This window comes from Motacilla alba, chromosome 2, assembly GCF_015832195.1.
Source record: "Motacilla alba alba isolate MOTALB_02 chromosome 2, Motacilla_alba_V1.0_pri, whole genome shotgun sequence".
Lineage (NCBI taxonomy): Eukaryota > Metazoa > Chordata > Aves > Passeriformes > Motacillidae > Motacilla > Motacilla alba.
In genome coordinates this window covers 39220170-39236879 of record NC_052017.1, presented here as the reverse complement: position 1 = coordinate 39236879, position 16710 = coordinate 39220170, and the positions used below count along the sequence as shown (strand labels likewise).

The window sequence follows — 16710 nt, the reverse complement described above, 5'->3', positions numbered from 1 at the left end:
TCTGGTTTGCCAGTTAATATTTTTTCTACAAGACTACATGTATTATTCAGGGTCTCTTCAGAAGATGTTTGCTGCCTTTAAGAAAGAAGGGAGTGGGAAAGAAACAAAAAGCCCTTGTAGTACAAGCTGTTCACTTTCGAAACACAAAGACTTCTCATTTCCTGAAAACAAGCAATTCAGTTGTGAATAGCTATTGAAAGTGGAAATTATTTACCTTTGGGGTAAGATGAAATCTAGTACTAGAAAAAAGGGCTTCAGTTACAGATTCTGAGTGTTCTGAAAGTGTGTGTGCATTTTTGTTCATTTCAATAGTTTAATATATTAAGTATTTTGTCCGTGGTTCCCTTTAGGTTCTAGCATTAGTGTTCATTCGCAAGCTCATGGATTTGTGTTTCACCAAAAAAGAGCTTAGCTGGCTTGATGATCTTATGCCAGAAAGTAAAAAGAAGACAGAAGATGATGAAAAGATAAAAGAGAAAGAAGTAAGTGTGAAAACAATCAAACTGAGCATGTTGTAATTTCTAGGAAATACTTAATGCCATTTAAAAGAATTTTATGTGACCTGAGCATATGACCTTGCATACCAGATGCACATTTTGAAATTCTTCACTTATGAAATTAAATTCTTTATCAGAGGAACAGCTGCTGGTGGTTAGGGAATTAAGTCTCCATTTCAGTTACGCTATTACGAACTATGATTTTTATTTGTGATCAGAATTTTCAAGCAGAGTGGAAAAAAGCACTTGTTAGCACAAAAATGTTGGGTTTTTTGGTCTTTCATCAGATTAGAAGGAAAAAAAATGGAGAGAAGGGAGAGGGAAGTGGTGGAGTAGGATTTCTTTATTCTGCTTAAATTAGTCACAAAAATGTTCATAATATCAGGGACATTGTGCTCATGTGTGTTTGTGGAGTTGTCATCAGTGCAACTACTAGTTACCAATAATACAGTAATATCACTTCTGGAACTTCTCCATAGGAGTCCTGCCTTGCTGTGCACCACCTAGATGAATTCCTTGCAAAGCTTGTAACACCCTCCTTCCCCAGTCTCTCATGTCCCCTGCCTTAATAAGACACTTCTGAGAGGAAAGGTCATAAGCTCTGTCTCCTGCATTCAGCTGTGGTACCTACACAGACGTGCCTTTTACCTGTATGGAATACCTGTCATAATGAGTGACTTGAGATAATGACTGAATAGCTTGAGATGCTGCTGTGGTTTCTGCCATTTGAGTAATTTTACAGACTTCTTACTTGAAATTTACAGGAAGCAGAGAGAATGTTTTCAGACCATGACAGTGTACACCTTGCATATGGAGAAGCAAATCTGGATTTTCCTGTAAAAACCCTGAAATACAGGTATAAAATAACGTGTCTGTTTAAAAGTTCTTTTATCAGAGCCTGTTACTTGCTTTGTAATTAAGTTGGTTGTGTATGAGTTGAAATAATTTTTTTCCCCAATCTGGTAACTTAGCCGTGATTAGGAAATATGAAGATACATGTCATGGTGTTACATTAGTATTTTTATATTGCATTGTTCTTTAAAACTCTTATCTTAATTACAAATTTACATGACCATCTTGAACAGATCAGATGACTCAATTTCGACCAGCTGTACTAAAGGTGAAGAAGCATCCTTGGTCAGTTTCGATGGAATATTTGTGTGCTACTGTGCATGAAATACTGAGCATTAAGCAACTAATAGCATCAGTTGAGCCATGTGTTTGCCAGCCACTTGGGTTTTTCAGAAGAAATCTAAGTGTGTAATTATTTGGTTTACCTAAGAAAAGGCTAAAATCATAATTTCTGTGCTACAAAAAACCCGTTTTGCAGGCAACCATTTTTACTTTAAAATGTTATTTTCTGAACATAAATGTAGGAATAGATGCTCTTCCAGAAAAGGAAGTACTGGAATTTCAGTCATGGAAATTCTTCAGCTTTGGTAGGCATTTTGTCTCAGTTGGTGTTCCCTTACTGGGGTTGTATTTATCTGAGTGGTGTTCCAACACAACTTTAAGATGTGACATATAAATAGCTTACAGGTCCTCTTTTCCTCTCTAATACTGAGTTCCTAGGTTAAAAATTTGCCTTCCTATGGATCTAGTGTAGTACCAGGTATGCCCTGATGGGAGTTGGGAGCAGACAGAAATTTGGATTAGACAGATATTTCTGCTGTGTGCTGTTGTCTGTTCTGAGAGCAGGCTTAATCAGACTTAAGCAACTCAAATGAAAATGCTAAAGCTTTTTGAAAAAACATTTGAGTTGCTAAGTGCTCTCACAGTAGAGCTGTGACTTCATCAACTGTGCGCGTGTGTTTAAATGTATTCTGCTGCCTTATATGTCTTGTGGGGATCCCTGAGGAAGAATGGCTTTGGAAGTTTTTTCTGCCATTTGAAAAACTTACAGATGACCTGGGGTAGATTCTGAAGCTTAAATATGGAACAGAGCAGAAAGCAGATCTACAGGCAGCACCTGAGTCTACTGTACATGTAACTGTGTGGAGGACAAAAGTGGAAATAGGTTTTAAAACCTTTACATCTGTGAGGGTAAACTTATCTTCTGCAGCACTTGGGAGAAGGGTGGTCTGGCAAAAGAACATTGCAAAATATCTAATAAGGGTTTTGAGAAAAAAAAACCCAAAACTTATCTGTCAAGATAATTGGAATTTCTAGATTTTAATAGTTTCAAATCTCAGTTGAATTTTTGAAATTTTATTAACCTTTGCTCTTTTGCCCTTGATTATTTCCTAGAAGCCACTTAAAGTAACTGATTCATGAAAGCTTTAGCACAACATTGTGATTCAAGTCATTATTTCTGGGCATGCAAAATAATTTTCTGAACTTGGGTATGGGTTACCTCTTAAGTATTCTCAATATCTTACTGATCTCTATGTGAAAAAGTGTTTTGAGATGCTGTGTAATTATGGTAGTGCTAGTGAGTTAAATTTTCAGGTTTTTGTTGAAGTATACTTCTAAGAGATGAACTCAACTTGTGGCTGTGTAAATATTGAAAGAAGGCACAACTGATGTAAATGATGAGTGACAGGAAGTATAATAGTGTTGCAAGGAATTGAATACTAACCAGAAAGTATGTTTGTTCTTTAGCATTGATCCCTCAGTTGTAAACATATCAGACGAAATGGCCAAAACTGCACAGTGGAAGGCTCTTGCCATGAGTACTGAGAATGCCAAAGTAACCAGAGCTAACCTGAGGTAGCTATAATTACTCACACCTTTTCTAACTATTGTCTTGTGTTTAGCAGCTGTACTTGTATTTATTGAACTATATCTTAAAAATAATGTGGTTTATGAATCTGAGTTACTGACTTCTTACTTTTGAAGAATTTGAATTTGAGCTTAATTTTTCCTCTTTACTCTGAAGTTTATCAGTTTCTATAAGGAATTATTTTATTACTATTTTATTAATGTATTATTTTAAGTAGTAATTTTTAAATTACTATTTATTTACTTAATACAAATGTTCATTACTCTGATTAGCTTAGGGTTTCTAAGTACTTTTATGTACATGAGCATGGGAGTGGTTTGATGCTCAATAATACAAATTCCACTGAGAATACAAGGTAAGTCCAGCACTTTGATTGTTGCTTTGTACTGCCCTAGGATCTGTTTTTGTGGGTGAGCGTGTTGCTTGGATTGCTTTTCCTCAACTCATTTTTAATATCTAAAAATTGAACCTGTCTCAAATGCTATATTCACTGAAATATACTTCAATGAAGTACATGGACAGGTCATGAGCCTTGAGTGCTCTGAGCATTCCCTGTAAGCTGACAACGCATCTTCTATGCTGGCCAGTAGCCTTTCTTCTCTGTGAGCTCCCCATCAAAGAACCAAGTCTGAGTCTGCTATTCTGTCCTAATTTATTCCCTGTCGAGCTGAATCTATCTAGGGAAACAAGCCAAGACATGAGTATTTTTGCAGAATATCCCCTACTTCCTGAAAGGCTTGTGATTTATAGGAACTTGTGATGACTGCTCATCATCCACGCAGTTATTGCTTAGTAGCCTTTATGTAGGAAAGGGGAGAATGGGCATGTTTGCCTCAGAAAACTAAACCTAAGCAATCCTGTTGTCTATTGTATACATCTTCTATTGGTTGATCCTTTTCAGCCAATTATGTCAGAAAAAGACATATTTGAGAGATACAAAATTGTCAGGTTTTGTATAAAATTACATCTCAGTGAAAGTGTTCATGGTGAGGAGGGAGTGTTCATACTCTGTCCAAGGCTGGAGCATTCCTACTCTGTTCATGGCTCTGTCCAAGGCATCTCGGGTACTGCTGGAAGCACTAGTAGTGACCTAGGACTTGTATACCATTTGTCTACTCACCATGGGCACTGCTCCAAACGAGGCATGGCAGTGTGCTGTTTTGGCCAGACAGCAGGTCAACCAAGAGTGAAGGAGACAGAGAAAGAGCTTTGAGGTATATTGTAAGAGGAAAAGCTTAAGAGACTCATCAGTGCAGGCACCATTTCCATGAATGTCTAGGCTGTATTGTTTAAACATTTTTAAAATGGTAAACACATATTTTATTAAAATATTTTAAAAGCTTGAGTACCACATGAGTGAGATCATCAAGAAGACAATTTGAAGACATGAGAGGGTATGTGTGTCAGTATACCCTCCTTATTTAATAGGTTTTTTTCTTCCTTGCTAAATCCTTAGAAGCAGCCCATTACAGAATTTGTGGATTATTCTAGTGCATTATTTGATAGCTGTTGGGCATATAAGGCTTGAAGAGATACAGGTCTGTATTTCTTTTTCCAGAAGAATTAAAATGTTTAGATTTGGTTTTCAGGCAGTTCAAATTTAGTACAATTTCATCTCTTACTTTCCTGTTTCCTGAGTAGGTTAAATTAATATGGAATTACATGCAATCCTAGTGAATTGGGCTTCTGATCAGTTTACAATGTTTTTTGTTGTGCTTAGCCTTGTATTCAGGATTCCATTTATTCATTATGTTTTGCTATAAGACATTTCCCTTTGATTCTATAACATACCTTGCTTGAACTCAGTACAGTAAAAAATCCATCTTGGTAGGGAACTTACTAAAACTACAAATGGAAAATAAGAACCACTGGTGCCAGGATTTTAACAGGCAATCTTGATAATGCATTAATCTTGAAAATGCTGAAAGGCAGACTTTTTGAGCCTTAACTCAATTAGTTGCTGTTTTGAGGTATTTGCTATACTTTCTTTGCATCCTGTTGAGATTCAGAGGTGTCATTACTGGTCATTCAAAACTAATTTCCAGTAAATTACTAATTTCAGTTCTACTAAGGTTTTTCTGCATAACTGTCTTCATCTGGTGGTACAGACAGACATTTAGTGCTGTGGTAACAATGATTCTGTAGGCACTGCTATTTTCAGATTTATATTCAAATACTAATGCAGTTTGAAGGAGGTATGTCTCTTATAATTCCAGATGACATGTTGTGTGGCTTGGCATGATTTATTAAAAGCCATATATTTTTAAGAAGATAAACTTCAATTTTTTTTTCTTTTTCTGAATTGATCCAGTTTCCTTTTTCTTTTTTTCCTCAATCATCTATTGTAGTTTACGGACTGCGGAGTCCCAGCACACTTGTATATTCTAAGGAGACCCAGAATTTTTCTCTTTGCATGAATTTTTAATATGTTTTTTTCTCTTAAAGAGCAACTCTGCAGATGTGTCATCTCTTTTGAAACTCATCCTCCCTCTTAGACTGTTCCATTTCATCTTCTGCTGACTTCTTGGGACATTCCTTATTGTCCTGCAGTCAGGCACTGTTTAGTGTCTGTGTCCCTAAGAGTGTCAGTTGTTCAGGTGCCACTTGTCTTTTGGGTCTTCTGCTTCACTTGAATGGAAGGTTCAGGTTACACAAGTTTCTTACTGTCCTCTGCTGTTGTTGAAAGCATGGTTTCCCCTTTTGAACAGACTGAAATGTTCTCTCATTCTTGTGAACAGATGATTTCCCTGCCCAAGATTAAAGACGTAATATTGCTTGTTATGTATCTTTGAGTATTTTTACCTATAGAGTTTTGCAGGCTCTGTTGGGGATTTGTTTGTTTGTTTTTAAATATGTTTTGCATGAACAGTTTCAAATCAATAAAAGCAGTGGAATTGGATATGGTATTTATGAATGAGATACTGGTGTTTTCTCTCTTTTAAGTTTGTACTGTTCCTGTGAATATTATTTAACAATTACTAAAATGTAATAGAAATGCCTTATCATAAAAGCATCCTTATGTAAATAGTTTCAGTGTTCATTTTGAAGTATAAAACATTTGAAATTTAATCTTTCCTAAAGTGGGCCAGACTTTACATTTTCTTCTTTGTTTTCAAACAGCCCTGAAAAACCAGAAAGTGTGAAAATAGAAGTGGAAAAGTCACCTGTTGTGAGATATGTGGATGCTGAAACATCTTTATAGAATGGAACCAATGGGAATTGCGTGTATTTGTGTGTGTATATATATATATCACTGTAGGATATTATACCATGGAAGTGTGATTTCCAGTTTAAGGAGCAACATATATTTAATTTCTGCCATTGTTTTGGGCACTGTAGATATGCTTGCATAATGCAAAGATTTTCCCAGCAAATAAGATGAATGGTAATCACACTTCAGCTATTTATTTTATTGGAAATTTTATTTTCATTTTAAAATAGGAAGACTGTAATGAATGCTTATTATTTTCCATAATCAATATGTGCATAAAAGTTGCATCAGCTTTTGCTGATGGTTACTGGTCCACATTGCTTAAAATTTTGCAATACCTCTGTTTATAATGTGCGCCACAAAAGTTTTGTTTTCCATGCAGGCAATTAATGCTTGTTGTTTTTGCAGGGTATACTTTTTTTGTGGTTTCATAGAACAAATGTTAATGTGCTGTTGACAAGAACTACTGTGTTTTATGTCTCCACTCCATGCTAGTGTTTTCTGGATTCTGTCTCTCCTACTCTACAGGAGTGGCCTAGAGCCCTAAGTCAGGTGGTTAGTTAAGCCTTAAAAATGTATCTAAATACCCTGGTGTGCTGCTTTCTTTGGTTTTTTGAATTCTCATGAGTTTTCATTATTGTCCAGTAGCAGTATGACTGCAGTAATGGCAGTTACAGTCCCAAGTCAGTATTTGCCATTCTGGACGTTCCATGTTTACACAATATAAATTGGATTTACTGGCAGCAATTGGTCTATAGGAAATTAAAAGTACTTACCACGTCAGTACTCTTGAATTCTTTTCTTCCTGTTTTTGCTTACATTTTTTCCCATAGATTTTCAGTGTATGATTTACTCAGCTTGAAGATTTTGGAGTATTTCATATCTTCATCAAATATATTTCTTGGTTAATAAATTTTTTAATTTACTGTGTATTTGATTAAATGAGTTGTAGCTCAATTCTGGAATAGGTTTATGATCAGTATTATTTTATGGATTACTAATTACTTGTGGTATTTGTATGTACAGTTCCGATCCTCTCCATTGTAAAGGGCATATATGGTAGCACACCAACTTATTTTTAAACACATTATTTATTTTAATTAGTATAAATTTCTATCATGTAAGATGAATTGAAAAAATAAATATTCATTTATTAAAGTAAATGGGATTTTTTGGGGACTCCACTGATAAAGATGCAGTCAGTGCATTTATTGTACTTACATTTTCAACTTCTAGTGTTTAGCATTAAAATATTTGAAATAATGAGAATTTTATATATAAATGAAAATCTTGATGACTTACCTGTGCAGTTTCCATTCTTAATTTTTTTTTTTGCCTTATGCCTTAGTTTTTTTGGCTTTAATTTCCAACATTATCTCTTTACATTCTGAATTGCCACTAGCCCTTTCTGGATGCATTACAATGGCTTTAATTAGAATCTTTGCTCATCTAATACTAGAAGATGCTGTTTGCTTAATTCTGCTTTTGGCAGAGTTGGGAGTTTTACCATGGACCAAGTGATAAAATTCTCAATGATTGCAAAAGGAGCTGATTCTGGAGGAGGGCAGACTTTATCTGAAAATACCACTTGAGGTGGAATTTTGGTGCTCTTCAGCCAAGTGTCACCTGTAGAGAAAATAACTATATTACAAAAATAAAGCAATCAGTGGGAATAAATAGAAACATTTAAAATAATATTTACGTTACATGGACTGTACCTGTTCCCTTTAAATGTAATGCAATTATTTAACTTTTTTTCTTTCTTTCTTTTTTGCATTTAACTAAATTCTGAGAAGACAGTTTAAAGAAAGGAAATTGTAGTGTACAGCAATATGAATAATGGTATCCAAACTGTCATAACAGGCTCAGGTCAGGGGCAAAGCAAGAGAGGTCTGCATTACCAGTTTGAGCAATACTGTGTAATGACCTGCATTCTTAGATAGTAGGGTAGCTCGTGCCTTAGTTTGACTTCATGCTTTTCCAGAAAATAACCCATGCTTTCCCTCTGATCAAACTGAGGTAACAACAAAACTACAGCAGAGGGTTTCTCAAAACTTTGGACATCATTTAAAAGAAACCCAAACAACACCAATCTCCATGTCAGTAGTTGACAGCTAAGTACTTCTTGCTCTGAATCAAGGAGGGAAGAGATATTTTGAGGATTTTATGTAGCACCATCCACAATACAGTACTTCTGTCCTTTCAGTAGTATTTTTCGCTTCCTGTTTACAATCCTGCAACAGTTTCCAAAGACTCAAAAATTACTAGAAGCCTCTTGGATTTCTAACTCTTTAATGCTGGAAATCAGGGTTCCATGGTGCTGCACACCTTGTGTTTGGCTTCTACTTCAGAAGGGTTAAGTTTTGGTCAATATTACAGGAAGTGGATGTATTTTTAGTAACGTTGAAAGGAAACAAAACCAAAGCCCCACAAGTCTAATCACAGTATTTATTTAATTGTGTAGATATTTTAATCAGTGCCAGAAATACCATGACTTGGCAAACCAGTTTACAGTGACCTTTAGTTCCAGTGTTCTTGGGCAATAGTTATTCTTGCACTTTCTTCCCATATGAACAGGAGAAGATCTGGTATTGAGTGCATAAATCCCTGTTGCTAATGTATGGTTAAGTGATTCAGTGGTCATTTTACACCTTCTCTGCTTTAAAGTCACACATAGTATTAAAATAAGACAGCTGAGGATGTAGTTAATTGTATGTAGATGTATGTTTTGCCTTAATGGATGCAAAAGAGCAGTGACAATTGCTGTGCACTGATTTTTATTTTTTTTTCATAGGGCTTAAGCCCTGTAAAAACTACGCCAATGGATTTCCATTCCAATAGGTAGAGGAAAATAAACAACCCTGCACTTTTTGTAGATGCCTTGGTTTGCTGGAATGGAGCTTAGTGCTACTGTGTACCTGGCTGCAGAGCCACCTCAGGAAGTCCCTCTTTTTTTTTTTTTTCTTTTTTCTTTTTTTTTCTAATTTATTTATAAATATTAATGTTTACATGAAATGTAGGTCTTAATTTTGACCACTCCATTTAAATTATCATCTAAAATGTATCACTTAAAATGCAGTTTTGTGTTTAAATTATATTCTAGAAAACTCATTCTTACCATTTTCCTATGTATTACAGTGACACGTTTTTCATTCTGTTTACAAATGCCCAAGTTAACAACAATTTCCTCCTAGGTTAACTTTGCAGCTATAACATGATATTTTATAGAATTGTTCTGTGAAATGTTCCAAATTGCCAAGTTTGTCATCATAAAACCTGTCAGGGTAAAACTTGGTGCCCTAATGGCTTTGGGATCTTTTTCAACCAAGTATCTTGGCCATTTTTTCTTCATTTAATGCAAAGTCTCCTGTAAGTTATCATTTGCTTCACCTGCATCTCTGTCTTTATACGGTCACTTCCTAATTCGTGCCCTTTGCAAAGGCAGGTTCGACAGGCTGTAAAATATTTCTGTACCAAATGGGTGTCACGTCGCAGAGCCTGCGCTGCTCTAAAGGGTTTGTCTTGTACATAGGTTCTGTAAATCATAACGTGCATGGTTCAGGACTCTCAGTTCACAAATGTAATCTGTCAGGCGAGCACCACAGCGAGCTTAGTTGTCTTTTTGCTTTCTTATGATTAGTAATGTTTTAATTACTCATCTAGGACAAAAATTATCAAGTACAGTAAAACGTGGGAAATACTTTGTTTATACCAACAGTAATTTATTTCATGGCAAATTTTAAGACTATAGGTGCACACAGCTTTGAGTCAGCGTAAGTGTAGTGCTATAAATATAGCCAATTGCTCAGTAAGTTTGTCAATTTTATTTTATAATGTTATTAGTGAAAACTTCTAGTACTTTGTAGTTGGCATTGATCTTTGCCTAAAGACACTTTCATATTGAATTTAGTATCTGTTGACATTTATTTGGAATAATGAATGAGTTTGAAAATCGATACTTTTCTAAATGATTTTATTGGAAAGACACATAATTTCTAGTATTTTCCTTTCTATTGTTGCTGATGCTCCTGTGCAAAGGTGTCTTCCAGGTTCAGCTTTTGCAGCTGAACTGCAGTTTTGATTTTAATATTCTTTATTTGAAATGTGATTACATACTGTATGGTTCGAATTTTTTATGACTGCTTTTCTAATTACAGTGACGTTTTCTTACTTTATAAACAAATCCAAAGCAAATGAAAACATTATTCCAACTGTAGAATCAATAATCAGTTTATACAGAAAACACAACTCTCGGACTTGTTTTTAATGTGATTCAGCCTTTGTGTTGTTTTAATTACTGCTAGAATAAAATTATCTTTTGTAACGTTTCAGAAAGTTGGTAAAAGCAATAAACAATCTCCTGGACTCCATTGGGGCCGCTCCTGTTTTCATTGCCCGCCGGGCCCGGGGCTGCTGGGGGCGGGCCCGGCCGGCGCTTCCCCGTGCCCATGGCGACGGCGCCGGGCGGAAGCGCTGCCGGGGAAGCCCGGCCCTGCGCAGCACGGCGGCTCCCGATTGGCCGCCGGGCCAAGAAGAGGGGAGGCGATTGGCCGAGGGCTTTCGTTCGGGCGGAGCGAGCGTCGCCGGAGCGGGCGCGGAGCGGAGGCGAGCGGGGCGGGGGGAGCGGAGCTTCTGAGGCAACGCGGGGAGCGGGACGGGGGGACGGGAACACAGGGAAACGCAGGGCTGGGGACGGGAGAGTCCAGTCGAGGGCAGGGAAGGCGTTGCAATGTCCCCGCCCTCCTCCCATTTCGTTTAATGACGTGCTCCACAGCCGCCCTCCACCAGCTCCGGGCTCTCAGTCGGCTCTGAACAATCTCGTGATTGCCAGAGGCTCTAAGGAATGTATAATTCCCTCTAAAGGTCTGCTTGGTAGTGAGAGTGGAGGGGGTGAACTTCAAAGAGCTACGTGTTACTCACGAGTTGATACTGAACTGAGCTGCTCACTAGACCTCAAAGCCCGTATTGCGTTGTGGTTTTTTTTTTTTTAGGGGGGTTGTTTGGGGTTTTTTGTGTGTTTTTGGTTTTGTTTTTTGTTTTTTTTTTTCCTTACGTATGCGAACTGCTGTTTAACAAGATGGATTTAGGCAAACTTTACAGAGGAAAGTTACATTCTGGAAATTAACCAAGACTGACGTTTGGACGCAGCAATCTGAGAATAGGTCTGGCCATCTATGGAATGAGGTGGCACAGAGGGAAAACAAAAACAAAAAAAGTCAAAGACAAATAATCTCAAAACAGCAATAGCTTGAATGTTTTCATTTGTCAGGAAAACAAGGAAGAACCTTACCCTTGTTAATCTTTAGAGAATCTCCAAAGAAGTTATTAAAGAAAGGTTGAGAACTATATATGCGTGTGGAAGTTTTTGTGTGTAAGAAACACATAGATTTCCATATTGATTCAGTTAATAAAATGAAGGAAATAGTCTTCAAACATTGTCTGTGTGGGTTCTTCAGTAGAATTTTCTAGACACAGGCTATCGCTGGTGGGGAACTGTGATGACTGCCATGCTCTTTAAGAACAAGAGGGGAAGCCAAACCAGAAGTCCTTTTTTTCCCACCAAACTGGATAAGGAAAAGTACCTTTTGGGAATTTTTCATCACCTTTGATGCTTCCTTTGCCATCATTTTGACCATGCTTGAAGTCCATTTCTGTTTCAACAACTATCTATTTCTAATTGCTCTTTTAGGGAGTGAATTTTCACCTGACCTTCATGTGACCCAGCTTATGGTATTAGATAGGGTATTAGATACATTCCTATCCAGCAACAGCATCAAAAGTCTTATTAAAGCCACCATATCTACTGCTTCTTTATCCACCTTAAGCCTGTTATCCTGTATGATTAGACAGTGGAATTCAGCCACTGCAGTGATTAAGAAAGGAGTTCAAGGGAAAATCTAGAAACTAGTTGGCTTACAAACTATCCCTATCCACTAGTTATTGCTAATAAAGATTATAAGGAATGTGAGACATCTTGTTGAAGAGACCATTGCGCTGTAGTCAGTCAGGGTAGATTCATCCTCCAACGCTTCTTTGTGGTTTTGTTTGGTTTGGGGCTTGTTTTTACCTTCTGAAGCTTATGTGCTTATGTCATCTGGGACAGATACTAGACTGGGCCACAGATCAAGTCTGGGGTAATTCCTTTGTCTCCTGTTTCTCATCATGTGGATTCTTTCATTTCTGACGGGGTTCTTGGAGCATTTCTTGTCCTATCCTGCATTCCAGTGCTGTCAGAATGCATCTTTCTTCCTGTGTAATTGAATCAACATAACTAATTAAATGTAATTATCCCCAGTTAAAATGAATGCTTTACTATTGCTCTAATTTCATTGTCTTAAATGGAATTAAATGAGACTGTGCTGTAAAGGCATTTTTCTCTTAATGTGCCTCTGTTCTTTCAAAGAGTTGTCTGACTTCAGTTTTTATCTGGCACAACTAGTGAGTGTTGTTTGGTGTGTTTCTTACACATTCCTCATGGCTGGTGTCATAGCAGGGGGATAGTTATGAGGACAGTGAATAGCCTGGCTCCACGGAATCCATGGAAATTTCTGCTGGCACGAGTAAAGAAGAAACATGGGGTGGGAACTTAGTCACTTCAAGAAAGTCAAGTAACTGTGAGAATAGGTAAGGAAATATTAATGTCTGTTTTCTCTCAGGTTTCTGGCTGATAGAAGGAAAAATGAGTTGTTTCTGTTTATCTGCCCCTCATGGTGCTAATATACCTACCTGATTTAATGACTGGCTACTGATGGAAGGGGCTCTCTGCTCTTCTCCCTTGATTTACACCTGTGCATTTCTGCCCTGTCAGCAGCGGCACTCATCTGGCTACTGTGCCAGTGAGCTAAATTGGTAAGAAAGTTACAATATTAACGGAAGTGCATTGTTTTCTGTGTGTTTAGCTCTCTAAACTGGCTCAGGTTTGGGTCAGATCAGCTGAAGAAGTAGAGAAGAATTGCTAGCAGAAGGGAAGGAATGGGGAAAGCCATTTTTACTGGCAGCTGGCTGTTAATTAATTAGTCTAATCTCTGTAGTAAGGTGAAGGGCATAACATTCTAAGCTGCATGGATAAATCCTCCTTTCTGCATGTTGTCCCTGGCCTTGTACAGTAGAAGTGCTTTGGAGACAAGGCAATCAGGGCTAAAGTAGGAGAGATTATTTGTAACCTGAATCAGGTTTCCCAATCCAGTGAGCTGTGCATCTGAGATAATGCTGGACTGACAGACTAAAGAGGTCAGTGCAGGGTCAGTTTGTGGCCGGAGCTGGCCTCTTTCTTGAAGGGCTTCCTGACCTGTGCTGACTTGTTGGCCTCTAGGAAACAGAGAGGTAACCTCAGGGTGAGTCCTCAGAGCTGGGTGAGTGCTGTATCCTTGAGTGACCAGTGTCCCTTCATTCTCAGCAGCAGTGAAGGGACTGTGGCTTGATGTTTATCAGGTTCAATTTTGCACAGGAACTTTTAGATTTGTAATGGCAACAAACCTTTAAAATATTTGTCATCTGTTAATCTGTTTCATCTTTACCAAGGTAGCATTAGAATTGGAATGGCAGCCCTAAAGTAAGTTTGGTTGACAGTTGTAAAATGTTCTAAATAATCACAAAGACCTCACAGTTCTGGATTAAATCATGGCCATACTGGGAATCCTGTTGTTTGTGGTTTGGAGAGTGAATCCAGGGATTTCACAGGATGCTAAAACTTTTAAGGTTTAACTGTTTGCCTCTGAACAAGTTATTTGTGTGTGGTTTAGTTGTTCTTTAATTGGTTGAAATCTGTTCTTTGTGCACGCATACTCATGGTCAAGTAGCCAATTTGTGAGTTTCACAGTATTTCCTACTGTGCAAATATGAGGTGCTTGTTGCATTGTGTCATGCCTCAGTAATATTCCAAATGGACAGGGTACTGGGGAGATGATATAAGCATGTCACTGAAATGACACATGGAAATTCTTATTCTTGAGGATTTTTAATGTGCTTAGCAATGTACATGGCTTCTCTTAACTTTTAATGCTGTTGAAGCGAAGGAAATAAATGCTTTGAGCAAACTGCATTTGGTTTAGTCTCAACTCAGTAGTTTTGTCTGCTGAGTGGTGGAACAAATCCTGTTTATATTTATTCCCTGGTAATAACTGGTGCCACAGAAGTGTTCTGGGATGTTTTTTAATAATCTTCTTGAGCAGATGCATGGAAGAGAGCAGAGAAGTTTCTTGTGGATCCAGATCAATGATTCCCTGTGGTAGCATAAAGGCTTGTTTAAAAGACTAGACATGGATGAACTGGGCTTACAGGCCACTTCCGAGAGGGATTGAATACAGTGCACGAGTTCATACTGTCAACAGTTGCATTTTGGGTAGTTCTGTGATGTGAGATTGTATAACTGGAAAAATGACTCTGATGTTCATTTGGGAAGGAGCAGCTTCTGGTAGTTTACAATGCTTTTGTTCCATGACCAGTTTTCTTCTTCTTCTTTGCCTTTGTGAGAAGGAGAAATAAAAATCAGTAGCAGAGGAATTCTACACTGCACAGCAAGAAAAGGAGGCTATCAGGTTTGATACAGAAAATCCTGTTAAGGACACACCAAAGGAACATCCAAACAGTCCATGTTTAGTGAACAGTAAAATAGGTAGAAAGGATCAGACAGTGGTATTATATCCTTGGTTTTTAAATTGAAAGTGCTCTACCAATATGCTACAGTTGTATGTAATTCTCCATGGTAATTATACAGCCCCAGCTTGTGCCTGACCATTCTTTTTTCATTTTTCACCCAGAGAAGGATCTGTATCAATATAGTTGCTTTTGTTGCAGCAGGAGATTCCTCTTGAATATCCTCTTTCCATGTCTTTCTGTATTTTTCTAGGGCTTTAGAAGATTTTCAGTGAACAGGTGTTGTGTACCGTTAAAGTGACTAGGTCATGGCTTTTGTGGGAGGTCAGACCTACAGATTGAATGTTTTTAGGCAGGGACTTAATGTGTGGTAATGGCCCTGATGAGGCCATGCCATACAGATCTGCTCATCTGTGGAAAGAAGCTCTGTGTCCCACTGCAAGGAAGGTAGGTTCCAAGACATGTGTCCCACTGTCCCACAGGTAGGTTTGGTATAAGACGTTCAGAAGGCCTAAATTCTAAACTGCTGAAAATTTCTGTTATTCTTTGACAGACTCTGTGGTCATAGATTCATAGCATGATTTGGGTTAGAAGAGACCTTAAGATCATCAAGTTTTAAGTCTCTGCCATGGCAGAGGCACCTGTGACTATATACCAGATTGATCACAACCCCATCCAGCCTGACCTTGGACACTTCCAGGGATGGCCACAACTTCTCTGGGCAACCTGTTCCAGTACCTCATCACCCTCACAGTAAAGAATTCCCTCCTGATATCTAATCTAAACCTGAGTTCTTTTAGTGTAAATTCATCATCCCCTTGTCCTGACCCCACATACCCATGTAAAAAGTCCCTCTCCAACTCTTTTATAGACCCCTTTATGTAGTGGGCTGCTGCTGGAATATCTCCCTTGGAGCCTTCTTTTCTCCAGGCCAAACAACCCTACCTCTCTCAGCTTCTCTCAGCACAGGGGAGGTGCTCCAGCCCTCTGATCCTCTTTGTAGCCCTCTGGACTCACTCCAGCAGGTCCCTGTTGTTCTGATGGGAGCCCCAGAGCTGCATGCAGTAGTCCAGGTGGGGTCTCAGGAGAGTCACGTAGAGGGGGAGAATCACATCTCTCAACTCACTGTATGGATCTCATTCTTTTTGTTAGATACTTCCTTTTTCTTCCCTTTATTTGACTTGTTTATTTGGATAATATAACTATTAAATTCTCTGTTGTCTGGACAGCAGCTTGTTGTTGACAACCTTGATGTTAGCCTGTAAGCATTGCTGTAACATAAGCAGCCAATTCACAGGGAGAAATAATGGCAAGAAGATGAAAGAAGAGGAAAAGTCCTAATTAAAAAAAAAACAAACATGAAAGAGCAAGACAGTGTTGTCTATGCATGTGTTGGAAAACCAAGGGTTCTGTATGTTAGGTTAAAAGCTTTCTTATTAGTATCTGGAATTTCAAAGGATATCCTGATACAATGCCCAAGGCTTCATGTTGAGAAAATGGCAAAGCTTTTTGGTTTTTTTCTAAAAGCAGTATCAGTTGATTCTGTAAACATGTGTTCCTTTTGCTGCAGTGATATAATTCTTTGTATCTACTTTGCTTTTAAGGAAAAGAGTTTTTAACCTGATAATGATAATAGTGATACACAATGCCTGATCAGGACAAAAAGCTGAAGAGCACAGAAAATG

The 16710-nt window shown here is 38.0% G+C and overlaps 2 protein-coding genes across 22 annotated transcripts in view; both read left to right on the top strand.

Annotated features, from left to right (window-relative positions):
• SLC4A7 (solute carrier family 4 member 7) overlaps positions 1-10800 on the top strand; it is a 93597-nt gene extending 82797 nt beyond the window's left edge. For 15 of the 21 annotated variants that reach the window (XM_038160948.1, XM_038160931.1, XM_038160871.1 and 12 more), the window contains 4 exons: positions 351-482; positions 1262-1353; positions 3099-3206; positions 6340-10800. In XM_038160948.1, coding sequence (XP_038016876.1) covers positions 351-482; positions 1262-1353; positions 3099-3206; positions 6340-6421 — 414 coding nt within the window. In that variant the 3' untranslated portion in view covers positions 6422-10800. Of the gene's footprint in view, positions 1-350; positions 483-1261; positions 1354-1582; positions 1635-3098; positions 3207-6339 lie in introns of all 21 variants that reach the window. The other 6 variants (XM_038160913.1, XM_038160957.1, XM_038160904.1 and 3 more) reach the window with 3 other exon arrangements.
• A 4806-nt stretch (positions 10801-15606) lies between these two features.
• The window catches only part of NEK10 (NIMA related kinase 10), a 92603-nt gene continuing 91499 nt past the window's right edge, over positions 15607-16710 (top strand). Inside the window, 1 exon segment of the mRNA XM_038126894.1 lies at positions 15607-16709. Coding sequence (XP_037982822.1) covers positions 16671-16709 — 39 coding nt within the window. The 5' untranslated portion in view covers positions 15607-16670.